Source organism: Varroa jacobsoni, unplaced genomic scaffold (genome assembly GCF_002532875.2).
Source record: "Varroa jacobsoni isolate VJ856 unplaced genomic scaffold, vjacob_1.0 scaffold_73, whole genome shotgun sequence".
Lineage (NCBI taxonomy): Eukaryota > Metazoa > Arthropoda > Arachnida > Mesostigmata > Varroidae > Varroa > Varroa jacobsoni.
In genome coordinates this window covers 54077-73079 of record NW_019212975.1, presented here as the reverse complement: position 1 = coordinate 73079, position 19003 = coordinate 54077, and the positions used below count along the sequence as shown (strand labels likewise).

The window sequence follows — 19003 nt, the reverse complement described above, 5'->3', positions numbered from 1 at the left end:
GGCTGCCTCAGTTTCTGCAGAAGTAGCCTCAGCAGCTTCGGTGGAACTAGGTGCATTTGTTTCGGCAGATTCAGTCTCTACGGAGGTAGTCTCTACAGATTCGGTAGAAGTCGGCGCGTCTGTTTCGGCAGCCTCAGTTTCTGCAGAAGTAGCCTCAGCAGCTTCGGTGGAACTAGGTGCATTTGTTTCGGCAGATTCAGTCTCTACGGAGGTAGTCTCAACAGATTCGGTGGAAGTCGGCGCGTCTGTTTCGGCAGCCTCAGTCCCTGCGGAAGTAGCCTCAGCAGCTTCGGTGGAAGTCGGTGCATCTGTTTCGGCAACCTCCGTCTTTTCGGAGGATGTTTTAGTTTTTGAGGAAATAACCTTGGCAGCTTCAACGCAGATTAGTACGTTTGGTTTGGTAGCCTCAGTCTCCACCGATGAAGTCTCAATGGACGTAGCTATGGAAGATTTTTGGGTTCCGGTAATGGGTGGCAAAATGGTGGTTTTGTAAGCAGGGTCGCATCCTGCCAACCACGGTCTCACGCATCTCTGTGTACACGTAAATAAAAACAGGTTAATTGAGATTTGTAGAATTTCGTATGTGCAAGTGCGCATAAAATGCGATTGACTCCAAATGTCCTTCCATAAAGTACCACGTAAGAGAATAGTTTAGATAATATACCGAGAAGCCGAGACGTTTCGAAGATCACGTCGTGTCAAATATATATATATATATACCGTACAGATGTAAAAAGGCTGAAACTGTCACGACACTGACGCTTGAAAATGCATTAAAGTGCTTTTTGGAAATACTTTTATTAGAGCTAAAAGCTAGGGAACGGTATAGGAAATCGGATCACTTTACCGATATCGTCTGCTTGTATAATAATTGCATAAATAGAATTTTCAAAGGTCAGATGCAGCAATTTTCACAGCCGCTTTATTTAAAAAAACTTAGCAGACATCTCATAAATACAAACCTGCTCGGTAACGCTGAAATGGTCTCCATACTTGCATACGAATTTAGCTGAGAACCAAAAATTGCACACGGAATACTTAGTGCAATCATTGGGATCAGGCACGTAGTGCGGCATGCCGAGTACGATTTTTGAAGGGCAGTCCGATCTACCTGGCCCAAAAGCGAAAGGTTTTGCTTGGGCCCCTAGGGCAAGCACTGCTATTAAGCAGCCCACAACGATAAAGGCCTTCATCCTTTCGGGCGGTTGGTTTGGAAAGCTCAAGCTGCGCGAAAATAAAGGCAAAATTTAAGAAAAAAAAAAAAAGCATCGTCTAATAATGTACTGGTCTCTCATACAGGACGCCAAATGGACATTCGGATACTGTGTTAGTCTGACAACATTGCTTCGTTACTAGTCAGATATGCTAACTAAGCTTACCTTGAAGCTGCGACAGTAATGTAACCACTACACACTAATTGCGCCGAATGGCTATGGTTATATACCGATTAAGCCTGTTGTAATCTACCGGAACATCGTAAATAATCTTCTGCGATCTCAATAGATGCCTGTAATGACGATCTACGCGTCTGAAATAATGATAAGACACTGGAATTGCCCCCCTCCAAGGTCAACGGGAGATTGAGGCGTCAACGAGGCATTCCGTTTCCTGCCGTATTACACGAACCGTATAAAGAGAGGGGGCCATCTATATTTATGAGAAAGAATATTGCATGTCATATAACAAGTTATCGGCAACAATTGTATTTTCCTGGATTGTTGACGTCGTCATACTTTACTGCCAATTGTTATACCTTCGCAAATTATTCGAGGCTGTTTATTCTTGTTTTTCTTGTACTTGACCATTGCTTTAGCACAGTAGAAAACTTCTCATTCTACAGCGTCCAGCGCCTTTAGCCAAAACAAGAATAGGTAAGCGTATCGAACACTTTATCGGTCCTTCTATGGTTTTATTTTTTTTTTTACAAGCTTCCTGTGTTTATTTACACCGGTGGCTCTTAGTATTTTCAACGACACACCTAAACACTGTGTAAATGTTATTCATTAGCCAACATCTATTTGATTTAGAAAGATACTATGTCTATTAGACGAATTTAGCAAAAATATATATGCCCTTGTAGAGATACATCATTTTTTTTTCTTTTTTATATTTATATATATCGCAAATATTACTCTTCCTTAGGTATAGGTCAGTGAGTAAATATTAATCGGATTTTTACAATGAATATCTCGACAACAGCGCGTTTGTCAAGCTAGCTGAATTTTTTTTCCTGTTTTTTTTCGTATGGATAGCTAATCTAGGGGGTATATCAACTGGAACAATCTCAATGAGCAGTTTTTCACTGTTATAAAAAACATGTGTGTAACACCTCCGAGAGCATGTTCTTGCGCTAGAGTCATAACGTCTTGCTTTACTTAGCAATGTTAGCTGTTTTATGCAAATAAGTCCTCAGAACAACCTATTTTTCAGTACAGCATTAAGGACTCACCCTTAATAAGAATTTAGGTGAAGTAGTTACCTGCTAGACTTACTGGGTCTTCTCAAACAAGCCTATACAACAGCATTGCCACCGTACAAACAGCTATTAGCTTTTATGAAATTAATCTTTTTCAACTTCTTATTTTTCATTCATTCCTAACCGTCCTGATATATTTTCCATACTTAATTTGTTTTATTTATTTTGGTTTCTTTGCTGTTACCATGCATTTAACATGCAAACGCCTTTGAAAAGATGTCTACTAGCCGCGTGGCTGAACAGGACACATCATGTTTCCAATACACTTTACTACCATATAGATATAAAAATAGCTGCTTCGAATTGAACGCTTGGTCCTACCGTTATGTATCGATTCACACGGCTGGCTTCAAGTGCGAAACGAACTTGTGTCCAGTTTGAAGCTTGAATGACCTCAAGTGTCCTTAAGGTCATCACGGAATCAGTAGATAGATAACCAATTTAAATTACTGATTCGAAGCGTTTATTAGATATCATTGAAAGGTGCCGAATTATCGAACAGGGTTTGGTGTTTGGAGTGTATTCCAGAGATTCCCGAGAGAGGAAGGCCCAATGCGCCAACGAAGATGATCCGCGATAGGAATAGAAATCCAGAGGCACCAACGTTAATTTACTATGACCTGAAATATTGCTGTAAAAGTAAATGGTCTGTATAGTTAGACTGGTTTTTTTGGGGTGTACGGCCTACCGCCTGTCTAATCTACCCAAACGTTTGGCCTTCGTTGAGCATAGAATCTTCGATACATTTTGTTCGCTAAAAGATTTAATGTAGCTGAATTAAACGTAGCTTTGGATCGGCAAAGTCAGTACAAAGTATATAAGGGGAAATTAAATAAAAGGCATCATCCCGAACAGGCTACCGGTTATTTACAGCATCGACAAAAAATGCCAGTTTTATCCAGAGACGGTAACCGTAACAGCTTTTTTTTTTTTTTTTTATAATTTCTAAACGAACTTCCCTTTTCTAAATGGGATAGTGATTTTATTTATATATTTATTTTTTTATGTGTTTTATTGTTTCTAGGTGTTAAGCATTACATCACCGTCCCAGCACGAGACGAAAAGTGTGTACATACCTGTCCCTGTGTTTCACCTATTAGGCTACTACGAGGTATTGATTATTAGTATGTATTAAATACAATTCACCTAAGCAAATATAAATATCTCAGAGACGTAGTTGTCCCGCCCTAGTGCTCGATGTGCACTCAGAAAAATACAAACTTAAAATTCGTTTATATCATTTGGAAGGGATAACAGGTTCCACACGAAATGGGCCTTACACCTTTTTATGCCTGAATGTATGTCTGTGCATGATCGGCCATTTTGAACGTCTATCCGTATGAACGTAGTTCGGATTTTCAGCAAAATTCAAAAATAATTTTCCGACAAGTAGGTTCCGACAAGAAAGATCGGTTAGATATACATAAAAGATCCATATTGTTTTGTTAACCAACGAGTGTTATGCTTCATAAGAATCTATTAAATCTAAGAATCGATATACGATTCAAAGTGTAGTAATGGTGAAAGCTTCGTTTTGTGACGAGTGGTAAAAATCCTTCAAAAACAATCTGTTTTTATATAGAGTAGTATGCGCGAAGCTGCTGGCAACGCTGGCAGTGTTGACACGCTTTACAACCTACCGCGTTCCTGTACATATTACTTATAAAGCAAATGTATCTCTCCTAAATGGCAGCGAGTTTTTCTTATGTATTTATTCGTTTATTTCTAGAATATTATTGTTCAATCCGAACCATTACCCCTTTTGTATATGAGGGTAGTTAAGGCAGTAGTACGTTGTGTCTAATGGACATGATACGACTGAGACACGGATGTGTTGTTTGGCTAACTTATACAACTATACCATATATATATAATAGAATCTGCACAAGGAGCGACACGCAAGGCTGTCATTATAAGACCAGTAGTTATAATTAGGTTAGAACCACAAGTTTAAAGGAGCTCCGTTATAAAGTCATCCATTAAACCTGTTATCTCGTTCTGCCTGGAAGCTTGCCTGACGTTACGCGAGTTCATACCGTTTCTAGTCTCTTTTTTACTGGTTATTTCTTGTATGCTCTGAGGTGGAAAAAATCGATATTAGTATTGATAGTTGGCGCAGTTGTGTGGCGTGAGAGCATCTCATTCGAATAAGGCCAACATATATAGCTATGACCTTACCTCCGTTTGCGCATTGCCTTTCGCAGCAACGTACATCAGTCGTTTTTATGATGTAGTTGCATACGTACGTATGCATCGATGCACGGAAGGTTACGCAAACCTACAAAAGATCTGACTCAAACTGATCCAAGGTCAGTTTAAAGGCAACTTTCCGAAAAGTGTATTTACACTGTTCCGCAGTTATGTATTTAGATAATAGATAATAAGAAAAAAGCCACCGAGGAAAAATGTATCATAGACTTAACTTAATCTCCAATAGTATCCAACGGCTTTCAACCACCAGCAGAGTTTGCCTTATTTCAACCCAGTTTGAGCCACCCACGCACGCGAACAAAGAACTCACAGAGCGAATACGGTATGCAATAAAAGAGAGAAAACGGGAAAGGGGAACAGAAATATAGAGAGGGAAAGCTGTGTTCCGACTACCAATAGCAGTCAGCATCTCTCCGAGACATTAAATCTCCTCTGAGCGCTCCTCCTTCGGCCGTTACAATCTGATTTGAGCCTCGCCCATGTCTGGGATTCACAATCTGAGCGTGTATGGGAAACGCTGCAACCAGCCACCCACTGGCCGATTCTCAACTCAAATACACACTTTACATGTATCTGCGCGCAGAACATTGAGAGTGGTCCGTGTTCTGAGCCATTACGGCATCCTTACTCACCGTTGCTGCGCGAAGTGTGTGGCTGACGCGCCTGGTGCCCTGTCGAGCCTTACAGTGAGCCTGAACTTATGAGGCGCATCTGACTATGATCTGAGCACCGGAATAGGCTCGCGTTCAACGCAGTTATAAGCTGAGGTCGCCGCGGCAATTATAACTGTATATTTGTTCGCGGAGACGGAGCTGGAAGAGATGTGCTGGGCACAGTTTGTGGCCTGCGGCCTGTTTTCTGTGTAAGAGATGTTCGGGGTAGCTACTGCTGTTTGAAGATTCAAGGTATCCGCGTAATCAGGCCGTTGCACTCAGGTGGCGCAACAGTCGTGTAGTTAATCATTGAGCTAGTTGTAGTAGAAAGCTGGAACTTAGGCAGGGAGTCGGTTTCTGGTTGTTTATTCCACGAAAAATAAAAGGCCAGCTGTGTTGACGTATGGTGCTATGCGATGATCGCGTTTTCTTCAGCGAAATCCAAACGGTGTGCGTATATTGCCACTCTATAATGCTACAGAGCTTGCAAAATTGAAAGTCGATGCTTATCAAATAAACGTTGATGACTCCTTATGACTACCGCTAATTCAAATACCGGCAACAGAAAATGTGTTACTTGCAGTGGTGTGCTTTTTTGTGCTTTCTCGTGCTGTCCTCGCCATGTTGTTTGATCGTGGAGGCGGAAGGCATTGATGTAACCGGATGAAAAATTCACAATGTCTGACTAAACGAGATACAGAGGTATTGGGATAGGAAGAAATTTCAGAAGTGCAGGGGCTGATCAATATAATAACGATATATCGACGAAATGGTCTAGAGATCACACAGCCAGCAGATTGAGCTGTATTATATGGAGCAAATGGGGTGACACCAGGTCGTTGATTAAGTATGAAAAGACGCGGTGCGTTGCGGCTGCGGACGGTGAGCGTTGTAGATAGATGACCAGAATAATATTTTTCACTGTTCTTCATATAAAAAAAAGGTTCTATGGCATTCATTGAGTGAACTATTGGGTTCGATTGTAACGTATCAGCTTGATTAGCGTATGGCCATAGATAGAACGGCCTGCGGGAGGACAACAAAGCGGAAAAAAATCGTTGTTTCGGCCACTATTATGTTCTTTGAAGAGACTTAAATACGACGAGATACTAAGGTAAATTCAGGCGTCTATCGTTTAAAGGCAGTAAACCCCGACGGCTTGTGTGGAAAAAGATTAATTAGGAGCCGCAGACGACCTAATTAATGACACGACAGATCTAAATAGGCTTTTTATAGAAAGCGATCTTGTTTTCGGATCAAAATGCAATATTGAGGATGACTCTCAACTGCAAGTTGAAATTGGCTAGCAGATTATACGCTGTTATATATATATATGTATATATATATATAGTAATCTTCAGTTTGCCCCTGTCTACGTAAACAAAGGTTAAGTTAAACAGGGAATTCGTTTAATCTTTATAACTTGGTGGCCTTAGTAAAAGCCGTGGTATAAATTCAGCTTTTTAAAAAACCGGTAGCATTATGATTCCCGTCTGTAAAAGGGACAATTTTTCCTAATTCTCATTTGTCTTCATCCCAGTTGTATCTTCTAAAATACCGCGTAGCTGTGTTTAGACTATCGATAGAGTCATAATTGTCTATAATTTATTCAAGCAAAATCTCGCATAAGGGCTGTTCCATAAAGATTTGATTGCTCACTAGAATATGATCGTTGAATTTATGCTATTTTTTTGTGGTTTAAAAATAAGTGGCAGTTAGGATGATCGGAATTGACGGCTGTCAGTGCGGCGTATGACGGCTCCTAAGAAAAATATTTATGTAATTGTCCTTACTTTTCCATAAGCAACACAGCTGATAATAATGAACACTGGCGTCTAGTAACGAATCGTGGATCGAACCGAGAAAATGAACGCTGTTCTACCTGCAGAATTTAACCCTTTACTTACTTGGCCCTTGCTCAAAAACTTAACGCAGAAGTGAACTTTGCGATCTCTGCCGCCACGTAGGGTAATTATCCCATATCGAGATTGCCTTTAATCAACTAACTTGCTAAGTTTGCAACGTATACCGAAAATCTCATAAGATTTTGGTACAGTTTGTTCAGATTTGTCAGATTTGAGTCATTAACGTTAAAGTGGTGTGTATTTAAAGCATTTTTACAATAGCGAAAGGAACGATACCTGTGGGTATTTTCGGATGATTAGATCTTTGCAACACTGGATCAGTGTCAGGTATTGTACACGTGCACATTAATCCAAATTTATTTGTATAATAGTTCGCTTAAGTGTGTGCCTTGTTGATCTAACAGACAACGGAATACTTTGTCCGGACGGAACGGAAACCTTGTCATGTCTATCTAATTCGTTCGATGCAGTATTTCTAAAATTAAATGTGTGTGTGTGTGTGTGTGTGTGTTTTTGTTTCACATCAACGAAATCGTATGCATAAGAGCTGGCGTCCGATTTTCATCTGTGCATTTTATCCCTGAGATTGCTCTTCCAACTCAGTGTTTTCCCTTGTACCACTGCGCTTCGCCATCGATGCACCGTTCTAGTGACTGAATCGATAATATAATTCTTTGAACTTTGATAATTTTGATCCGTGATCAAAGACTATGCGATCCCAATGAGATGAGCCAAATAAGGTTCTACTTCAGCTGAGCCTATGAGTTGTTGGATTCGACCTCGGGCGGTCGCTTTCCATAACAAAACTTTGTTGGCATACTTTGTTATGAGGTAAACTATAACAGAGTTAACTCCATTGGGGTCATGACGAACGCAAACCGCGTCGTTCCCAACCGGGCGCATTTGGCCCAGTTAGAAGTTAGAACACACACAGTGAAGAAGAGAGAGGAGCGGCGTGCATGTCCTTGAGCCTGCCATAGTGCTCAAACTGATTACCGTACCATTCCATTCACTAAACAAGCCATCAAGAGTGCCCAGTAGCCTTTCATTGCAGGCTCATGGACGTCACCTTTTTGGTAAAGCGAGTGATATAGCCTGGACCTCTCATAAAAATGTCCCAACTGTACTTAGAGCGCCCTTTGCGTGCGAACCTTTTGTCGATTGTGGATGACGTACTTCGAAGGATTACTTCGAAGGGAAACTGTACGGTGCGGGGGCTATCAGGTTGACAAGTCCATTGGCCAGTATATTTAGAAACAACGTGTGATTTTTTTTCGGCACATACTTTCGTAGGACGAACGTGTTTTTATGTGGTATCAATAAATACGATTAAGTGCTATGTGCAGCTAAACGAAGCCTGCGTCTGTTACTGACTTGATCTGTCCCCCATTAAAGCCGAGCGGTGGATTAGCTCGACGAATAAATTGGCTGGCCACGTTTGGCTGACCCTGCCTCACGGTAGCGGAATTGTTTTATTTATACAAGTCGAAAAAACGTTGTTTTTACCAAATCTCAATGTGTAGACTCCACATTCGTATTGAGCTCAGTTTTCGTATATTTGTAACAACACACAAACGCCTAGATAAAGCGACACTAAGCCGTACAGAACCTTTTTAAGCGGTTATCTAACCTAGTAGACCTGATAAGGGTCGACATCGAGATCACGCCAGTGATGTCTCGTTCGAGTTCACGTCAGCGTAGTCCATTTTCCGTCGTCGTCGTCGTCGTTGGTGTTGGCAGTACACAGTTATCGAACAGAAACCAATGATAAGCTAATAGGTGACATGGTGTTGTCGTGCTCTAATGAAGCTACGTCCGTGAAAAGTTCGCCAGAGGCACGGGCCTTGCTCACTCAAATCACCGGCACCTACTAGGCCATTTCAATATCTGCCATAAACTCATTTTCTGTGTCCACTTTGAAGCTAGCCCTCGATTTATAGGATATTCTCGTTAGGCATCTTAGCCATTTAGAAATCGCTATAGTCTTAACATAAAGCCCCGTTAATAAACTTTTTCGAATAATTCCAACTTTTCGAAGCAACGAAGTGCGAGGCGTTTGGAAATCGGACTGGATGGAAAATGGTCAAGAAATTGCAAATCTTGAAGATTGGATGGCAATAGATTGATCCACGTAGTTGTCTCTTCTCTTCTACTTCGCGTGACGATTTTCCCCGTGTTCTTGGGGCGTACGCTCAGTTCTTCGTTTTCGTCGGTTATAAAAGCGTTTTTGACACACTAAGTCTTGTTGGTGCTAGGACCAGTTTCTACAACTGCTGGATGGATCTCGACTATAATTCGTACTGGCTTAATGCCAAGATAATCATATGAAAGAAACTCCGATTGGACTTGACAGCGATGCAGCTTTTCTACGGCGCATGTTGTACATGTTAGGGCCAGCATATGTACAGAGAGAACTATTAATTCTCTGGAAGCGGCATTTTGTTTTCGATAGCTCAAGATCTGATTGGCTCCTATCACGTTTTTGAAGACGGAATTGGGTTCGACGTAGATGACGTGCAAGTGGTTGCTATACGTGCAAGGCCTGGCCATGCGTCTATTATTCGGCTGTTTGTTGTATTCGGCGGTTGTTTGTTTACGTTTGAGTGGAAAGCACTTTGACGTGTAGCGGGTATAATGTGGTATCAATCATGCGATTGTTTAGGTTTTCACGTATTCTGTTTGACACGTTTAAGTCTCAGCACGAAGAAGTGCGCGACACTACATAAAATAGCAATAGACAATAGCCGTTAGTCCTACTGTTTTTCGGGCATTGAAATCCGCCTATCTGAGGATAGTGCCCATCGGACTGTGAAGTGCATCATAGAATTTTAGCAATTGAATCGCTAAGAGCTCGTATCGGTATGTAGTTGTGTCTTTTCGTGTTGGTTACATCAGCTACGGGTGGACTTAGCATGTGCTTGTTTCATAAGAAGACCGGCAAGGTAACAGACAACAACATTTCGTCTAAAGCAAGTCACCTCCTGTCTGCCCGAATGAAGCGACTTGGCAGTGGTCAGCCTTTTATCAGCGTCTGGTCGTCGTCGGCTACCCCCCTAAAGCACGAAAGGGTATTTTATAAAGTCACTATAATGATTATTATCTGAAAACTGGGATAGTCTTCGAGAATTTAGTAATAGTAAATTAGCTTTACTCTATTACAACGATCTCTGAATAACTGCGGGTAAACGATACTGTTCGTAACATAATATCGAGGAGCTTAATAAATGGGTCTTCGTTGTTCCCATTTCCAGGATGTTGTCTACTTAGCGAAGCAAATTCCGGATACATATGTACACAATCATGTTTTACTTATATTTATAACCTTAAATTTTGTTCCGATAAAGAACAGTGCACGTCTAGAGTTTGCATAGCGAGCACTGAAAACCATACTTGGCCAATAAGAATAAAGCAGAAATATAGCTTACATAAGGTGGGCACTTATGTCGACCTTATCAATAATAGGAAATCAGGAATTTGACTGTTTGTCGGTATTTGTAAATAAAGTAGAACCCGTTTTTTGACTTAGGGCTTTACTGATTCAACAAACGGGTTCTAATCGTTGATGACGTTTTTAAGCATTACTCTACATAAAATGGTTATATTTATTTTTGTTTTTGTTCGGAGCTAGTTGATGTATCGTTGTTATCCTGGAGAAAATGCCCATTGATATCAAAACAAGCTTTGCTTTAGAAGTCGTCCGTGTGGAGCAATAGACGCGTCATTTGATCTTAACCAGGGAACTTAACTAGACCTGTTACTAGCTTATCGATGTTTATGATATTCCCTGTCGTCCAGTCCTTGGTGATCAGAAGTATTGATTTGTGTGAAACCTATGGAAATTTATGTTTGGAAATTTCTATGGTCAGTACCGCAAAAAGGCTAGCAATTTTATCTGCTCTTTGGCTGAGGCGAGACGAGAAGCCAAGAAGTGCGACTGCTAAGTGAATCTTAAAAATTAAGTATGAATAATGAAGTACTGATTATAGAATCTTTTGTTATAAGCAGTGGTCCGCTGATCATGCTGTGACTGAGATCAGAACAGGTGATCCGGTGTGCGGATATATTTCTAATACAACTGTTCTGACAACCACCTAAATAGGGTTCGTTTATATCGACATGATGCTAGTTCAGGTGGACACGTGACTTTTTGCTGCCTAAGTTAATACAAATTATGTTTTCATCTCTAGCTCTGCCTTTGTTGATCTATCCTTTACTGAGAATTCAATATATGGCTCAACTATTTTCAATCTTGGCCTAGCAAGACGTTTTTGCATTGCTATGAATACAATGCGATGAAATAAACAATGACCGATTTCAGATCTGTACTGAACTTTCTAGTTATGTAGCTTTTTTCTAGTTTTTTTTTTCTTTTTTTTTTTTTATCCATCTTAAATGAAGCTGGAACATTTTCGTAAACGAATTCCGTCTAATACAAAGCTGCAAATTAGGCCATAACATCAAAGGGAACGCATTGTTTGCTTTAGGACAAAAAGCTGTGAGATCTACCCTAAGAGTGTGATGTCAAAGATGAATATATAAATTGGCTATTTCATTTTTGTCTATTGTATAATTGGCCTTGTATCGCGTTGCGGGGGTACGCTTATGAAGAGTACAGGGTCCAAAAAAATCTTAATGACAAGCTCTTCACTAAGGCCGGCGATACGACATATCACAAGCGAACGTTAATTTGGGAGCGCTATAGCTGTGGCCGAAGTTCCCTTGGCGTATTAAAATGCAGCAAGCACATTAACGTAATTCCAGTCGGGCTTATGAAGTTTTCAATGATAAACTATTTTTTAACCTACAGTGTTATATACAGATATAGAATGGGAACTTGGACAATTGTAGTTCTGAAGGTGCCGGTAGTCAATTTGTTTATACTTCCTGGGTTCTAATTAAATGGAAGGACATGAAGTTTTAAAAATCACTAACTTCATAAAATTTCCCGATCATGTCATTATAAGCAGTTACTTATTCTCGAAGCAATCTGGCCGTACCGAGGTCCTTTCAGAAGTCGAAACTGGAATTCTATATTGAGGAATCAAAGGTACCATTATAAATTGTAACTTCATTTAATGTTCTAACTTGTGAAATTGGATTTACAATGCCATCAAAACATTTTAATCTAATTCAAGTGTATGCATAGTTAAAATGTATTATAGACAGAAAAATGATAAGTAAAAGAGTGCTCCTTTCGCAACCGAGCCTTTGCACATGACCGGCAAATAGCTGTTACCAATTTCGTATTGACAGGGGTGCATAAACCTATAATACTTCGTCAAAGAAATCCTTCGTCTCTCCACAGCCTTCGCGCGCCCATCAGCGTCATCACATGAAATTTCCTTCTACGCATTCTGCTCGGTCATAGCGACCACATCGAGTTAGGCAAATCAACATTAATCCAAACGCTATTCGGTGCTCCACATCACAAATGCCACCTTGATGTTAGATGTCGACAAATGATGCCGTGTAGAGGACCAAGTGACCCACGCCCACCACAGGCTATAATAGGACTTTTCGATCTCTACCTGTCCGTCGATGCATTCAACTCACTGAACGTCTGCAACTATTTAAACTAAAAACAGCCTAATAGTCCGGTCGAACTGCGGAGAAGTTCCCTGAACATCATCGGGCCTGAATTCTGTCTGGCTTAAATCTTGCACAGAACACCACTTACACCCTAAGGTCGCCACCGTTGCAGCCCCGGTCGAAAAGGTCATTGGTGACTGGGTGTGAGGATATCCTGTTTGAGCAATTTGAACCGAGCTATAAACTGGCTTTCAGCAGTTGCCTCCATTGTGCTCCTGAACTGGAACAAATGTTACGAGTGCCGTGACGTAAAACATGAAAATGATATTTATTTGGGTTCTAATTACTGTGCTTACGTGATTATCGCATAATAACTATAGAGTTACCGATGTTATCGGATTGCTTATTTTTATCGGGCTGATCATTGCGACAAGTAGAAATTGTAGAAAACGGTAAAGGCGAAGACGTGCGGAGACAAAAGTCATGGGATTTTTGTAGCCAGTACTGGCTATGGACTACCTAAGGGTCAGAATTTATATTTAAATATGATATCGTTGACTGGTAACAGGACTGTGGAACGTCTCAATAACATCAGTCATTAGCATTACAGAAGCATGGGTGCAGAGAACATATTAATAATACGTAGTGATACTACCCTCTTAATGACTTTCATAGCCGTTACTGTGATTACCTTAAAAAGCTAAATGTGAACTTTAATAATAAAATTATCCAAAAATTACTTATATATTGATTTAGCTGTTTATTAAGCATACAGTAATGTTTTTATGTTGCTTCCAGATGCTTGGCCATCAACCTTGAGACGGTGTCGAACCAGGACTTCCCGAACTTTCCAAACCTGAAGTCCTCAAATAGACGACTCAACAGACAGCGTTATCTATGAATCTTTTTCAAAGCACAGCTCGTTCGACATACTCGTTGGTGTCCTTCTAGGAGTGCTTACTAATGTTATATTATCAACAGCCGCAAGTATCTCAACACAGGTAGTATTCCATATGACGCGCTCCATTTTTACCTCACTCTGCACAATTCTAAGACACGACTAAGGAACGAAAGAGGTTGGCTAAGGACCCAGTTCTATTTCACTAAAAGAGCAACTAAGTTAAAATAGCATAGCACGTAAGGCGACAAAAAAAAAACAACCGTTTTTATCGGCTCACAGCTTGAGCACAATTGAGCAGAAATCGGCAATGTCTGAAACGAGCACCTCAATGTCGGAATCGAGTTCGAAGACTTGCATGGATGCTATATCTCCAAAGAAAAGACACCCAAATATAATGGCGGGTGAACGAGGCGATGAAGATCCTAATCTCTCATCCAAATCGAGTGAACTTTCAGTGGATCCAAGTGAAACCGATTCGCTGGTGAAGCTTGCACCTTTGCCTACCGAAGTCAACTCAAGCGGAAGCAGTTCAGATGCGGCCACCTCGAAGGCTCAGGCCTGTGCAGGTCTTTCTAACTGTGTTTTGGAACTGTGTCCTACTTGCAACCCGGACAGTAGTCTTTCCACTATCATTAGCCCGACGTATAACTGCTGCAAAAACGGCCCACTTCATCACAAGGAGAGAAGCGCACTGCATAAGCACAGCAGAGCCGTTCAGGTTAGTAAAAGGATAACGTATCCATGTTATATCAAGTATACAGTCAAAGAAGAAAATCGTTTTAATTTCCAAAATGTAATTTACCATAAAATTCTGACACTTACAAAGGTTATAAGTTAATATAGCATAGAAATAAATCTTTGGTAGCTGATGTTATCCCGCTAAACCGTGCTGGTCTTTAGGTTTCATAGCTAAAAGGTTGTTGGCAGCTATGCTAAACCTAACCTTCATAGGTAAGCTGGAAGAAAGAAAGCCACGCGTTCACGTGTACCGTAGCCTGTATGAGCTCGTCGGAGCCACTCGAGTACCTGCAAATCATCTGGGGCTATGATTACACAAAACGTTGACGGATTTTGCATGTCAGATAAATGGGTAAATATACCTGACAAAGGGACTACAACAGAAGATGTTTTGACAATTTTTACCGAAATAGTTGAATGACAGCGAACTAACAATAACGTAGGCTTTCCGGCTCGACACCTGACGTCTAACGGGCCAGATTTGGAAAGTTGCTATAACTGCAAAATGTAGAGGCAAAATAGTAGCTGCATTGGCGTAGATAACCCGGGTTCGGTATTTCTCAACAATTAATTATACTGCACATATGGGCCTATATTAATGTCAAGCATAAAGTAATATCAAGGCGTTCTTAGTGCTATGGTTTATCACTTTGTTTATCCAGTTGGCATAAATATGTATGTTTTTTTTTGTATTTAAGCCACCTGCGCGTTCCATTTATGAAGCCTTATAATCGGGTGTTAGTAAAAGATAGCGAGGTTACCACCGAATATGTTCCACTTTGTGTAGCGCTGCGGGTTAAGATACAGACCGGCTGGACATTAGCAATCAAAGCAAAAACAGGTCTTGAATCTCTATCATAGAGAGAACGGCACAATGCCACGAACATGTATGCAGCAGTTGTTATAAACTTCGAGAAAGACCGACAAGAGCAACAATTGAAATGTTTATTTTGAACATTTACCGAGCCATGCTGTGCTGACCTTACTGGGTCACCTTTCTTGGGGCCGGCAGGAAATAGATGATTCGATCGGGATATGGAAGAGGAGGAGCCCGGTAGCCTTAAAATAGGACGAAATTTAAAGCAAGTTTAAACAGCGGTACACTGCTGTCCTCCTGATGGACTTTTCAGACTCATTGAGCAGTTAACGTTGCGTAAAGTTAGAACATACAACGCACAAGATTTCCTACCCACTATTTATACAGTGTAAATGGTTATCTTCAGTTTTTGTTTGCATATAATTAATATTTAAGCTCCAGACAAATCTGCATAACATTTTTTCCTTGAAAATGACAATAAATTACTGATAGCTGTGGGCAACTACCTCACAAATTTCAGCTTTTAAACTTTTCAGGGTCGTCGTATATTTTATCTCGCTTTCACAAAAAAGTCCATTGGCATGAGGTTCGGGGAACATACAGGGTGTTCTATGGCACCCCTTCGTCCGATCCATCTGTTTCGAACAGTCTCATCAAGATATGCTTTTGTATTACGTATAATAGTACAGACACGCATAATATGTACACATGTAGTAATACGTAGATGCTTCGTTCTGTTATAAATATAATTCGCTATGTTTACCAAAATCTTTCTGAGTGCTTGATAAAGCAGACGCATGGCGGTGAATTCAAGTGACTGGCACAAGTTACTGTATTGCCAAAAGAAATAGGTCGATCAGCCCCTTGCTTGAATTACCGCACCGCGTTGTCCTGCTAAATTAAAATGGTGCATCTGGGTACCATCTGGGTTGACGGTTGGCCAGAGAATGTAATGAGGTAGATTGTACCATTAAATTTTACATGTAGCTGTATAGCTTTCAACAGTCTTTCCGAACCGAAGACCACGTCTTTCCTGGTACGGTTTGCAGAATGGTTTTGCGCCGGTTGGATCGTCTTCATTAGTAGCATTGATTATTGTTGGCATGGAATCTTTCCATTTACAGTGTCCTAAAAAGCGGTAGACCCTTGATCCAGTGATGCCAAGCTTACAATTCCATCATCTTAGATACTTTTGGCATGTTTTGCCAAACAACTTCCTATACTCCTTTTTGCAGTGATAAAGTTCGTAGATGTCCATGGTTTTCGGAGTGTTCTCTATAAATACGTTCTCACTCCTGTATTTTATCCGCTTAGCTAAAAGCGCGTAAGTGAATCCTTTAGAACCTTTCTACAATACTATTTATGTAATTTTTTTATATTTTTATAGTTTCGATACCGCCTTAAAATAAATTTTCCTCATCGAAAGAGTGTTCATCTATGATTTTCGCTTGTGCTCTGAAGGCGAAGACAAATAAGGTTATACATGTGTTGTACAAGAACATCCTGTATTGACGTTTAGCTTGCAATGCTTTAAGCGGTACTCAGAACAGAGTAAACTATTGTCATTTTCTAGGATATTTGTATATGTTACTAGCGTATATGTACGAAGATTTATCTGGACGCCTCTAATGCATGGACCGCCATCTTGATTCGCTTGGTTGACCTGGTAACCGAAGGACTACGAAAGATCGAGTGTCCTTCTATCGACTGAACAGTAGATTGCCTTCTGAAGCACTTGAGCTGCCGGCTAATTACCGTCAATAACAACAATAGCAGCTGAAGTAACAGTAACACTATGTTTCTCTTACATGAGTTTGGACCGGTCCATACAATGTCTGCTTTTATCAACGAATGGGAAAGATAATTGTCTTTCCAATATGACCCACCTTAGTATCTATTGACTGCGTAAAAACTATTACGACGAACAATTCGTTGCAAGTCTCGACGGTTGCGTAGGGGCCTTTAGCTTCGCTTCAAACAATTTCATTCTGTATATGGCCTTGTTCAGTTACATGTTCGGATAAATTAGAAACCCACGGCGAACTTCTTGCATAAATCTGTCCTTTAATAGTTATAGGATAAAGTTATAGGATAGTTATAAACAAAGTTGACGCCATCCAACCATTTGGCACTTTTGTTTTTTCGACATGTACATATCTATGTATTTTCGAATAACTCGAATAATGAAATAAGCTTGAAGTGACCAAAAAAATACTGCACAAAATCAAGCAAAGAGCCTAGAGAATATGTTTCGCATCAAACTGTACGACCCATACCTCCGCCCCGTACGCTTTCTTCTGTACCCCATCAAGCTTCGAATTGTATTTCTAAATGGCTCTGAACGCTCAGTGGCATCAATGCGTGCAACTAAACATGTACGCCATTCTTTCCACGAACGAATACAACGCCACCGATGTATTCTATGGCGGCTGCTCTCTTCGCAATCAACAACAGCCTCGTCACCGCGAGGGCATCTTTCTGGACGGTTTCTGGGTGCGATTCCGAAAGTCCCCGCTTTTCAGCTAGACTATTGACTTACATGACAGGGACCGCTGACTACACCGCAGAAGGCCAGTTATCATGTTGTCCTTTTTAAGCGAAGGCTAAGGATTACGGTAGCTGCCCCAGCGGACCTTTGCCGGCATCGGTGGGCCGATTACTTTAAAAGAGGTCGATGGCCGTGTTTTTCTCAGGCGCGTTCTACGATCCCGTTTAGTTCCTTTAATGTAACTACCTGTTTTGTTCTGGTTAACAGCACAATATAGTAATTTTTCATAAATGTACGGACTGTGTTTCTGTTCAGGAGTCTGCATATATACAATAGCCCCTGCAAAGCTTAGAAAGTTTTTTATCTTAGTTTTTTTTAGAAGTTCATTTGAGACTGTAGTGTGATGATGTGAGACGATTCTGTAATTGAAAATATCTTCGAAATATAGCGTAGTTTGTAGCTTCCATTACGAGGAACACATGGGGGATTGCAATCGGTATTTGAGTGTGAAACGGTGTCTATTCAACAATTTCTACTTCCTCTCACACAGGATATCCAGGTGTGTGCGTTAAGCGTTCTAAATAAAAGCATATCAGTTAGGGAACACCTTTGACGAAAACCGGTGGGCGCACGTAAGTAAACGAGTTGTTGAAATGACAAAGATGAATCATACGTAACTATCACGCTGCAGACTTGTTGCCGGCGTATCGCCGATCAAAATGCAGTTTCGCCCTCTCTTGCCTCTGCGTTCGTGTTCAGTACGGATGCGCCCGCCATGCCTGCTCAGGACTGATGCAGACGGCAGGGGCTGTTTTTGTAAAGAATTTGTTTTTGTCTGAACAGAGAATGGCGAAGGATGAAGAGCATGTAGAAGAACAATTAATTGTAATTGACTGTAACGTTGTGGTCATGGACGAGTGGGAATAATTCTCCGCCTATTTGCCTGTAACGATAGTCAAATGATATTGATCTTATACGGTGTACAAACGCAGTCGGCGTCCCGGAGGTCTGATCATGAATTTGGGGCAATTTTTCTTTTTTGGAAAAATTTAGGGCAAATTGTCTAAAAATGAAAAGCTAGCCTTTGAACAATAACCCTTTTTCTTTGTTCGCGGTCAGGGCATAAGGGGTATTATGCGCTTATGAGTATATATCTATATATATATATATATATGCTGAGATGAGGCAAGTTTTGGTTGAGATACTGTAAATAGAATTTTTAAACCTTATACCAGCTAAATGGCTGCTAAATTGTCGCATCTCATTAGGACCTTTATGCATTATCTCAAAGCAAGACCAAGTCGAAATCATCAATTGGTTCTGAA

General features: G+C 40.7%; 2 protein-coding genes across 8 annotated transcripts in view; one reads left to right on the top strand and one right to left on the bottom strand.

Moving 5' to 3' along the window:
- Nucleotides 1–19003, top strand: part of LOC111262575 (AMP deaminase 2) — a 35672-nt gene that overhangs the window by 2530 nt on the left and 14139 nt on the right. For 2 of the 7 annotated variants that reach the window (XM_086969274.1, XM_086969268.1), the window contains exons 2-3: nucleotides 3501–3587; nucleotides 13533–14353. In XM_086969274.1, the coding sequence (XP_086825400.1) occupies nucleotides 13943–14353 (411 nt within the window). In that variant the 5' untranslated portion in view covers nucleotides 3501–3587; nucleotides 13533–13942. Of the gene's footprint in view, nucleotides 1–1742; nucleotides 1872–3004; nucleotides 3123–3500; nucleotides 3588–9956; nucleotides 10274–13532; nucleotides 14354–19003 lie in introns of those variants that run through there. The other 5 variants (XM_022836941.2, XM_086969279.1, XM_086969273.1 and 2 more) reach the window with 4 other exon arrangements.
- On the bottom strand, nucleotides 7–1495 carry LOC111262593 (uncharacterized; the record flags this gene model as incomplete). Its single annotated transcript, XM_022836959.2, has 3 exons — nucleotides 1380–1495; nucleotides 963–1224; nucleotides 7–531 (listed from the first exon to the last, which is right to left on the bottom strand). Coding segments are annotated over exons 2-3 (756 nt in total), but the record flags the coding sequence as incomplete, so codon positions are not given.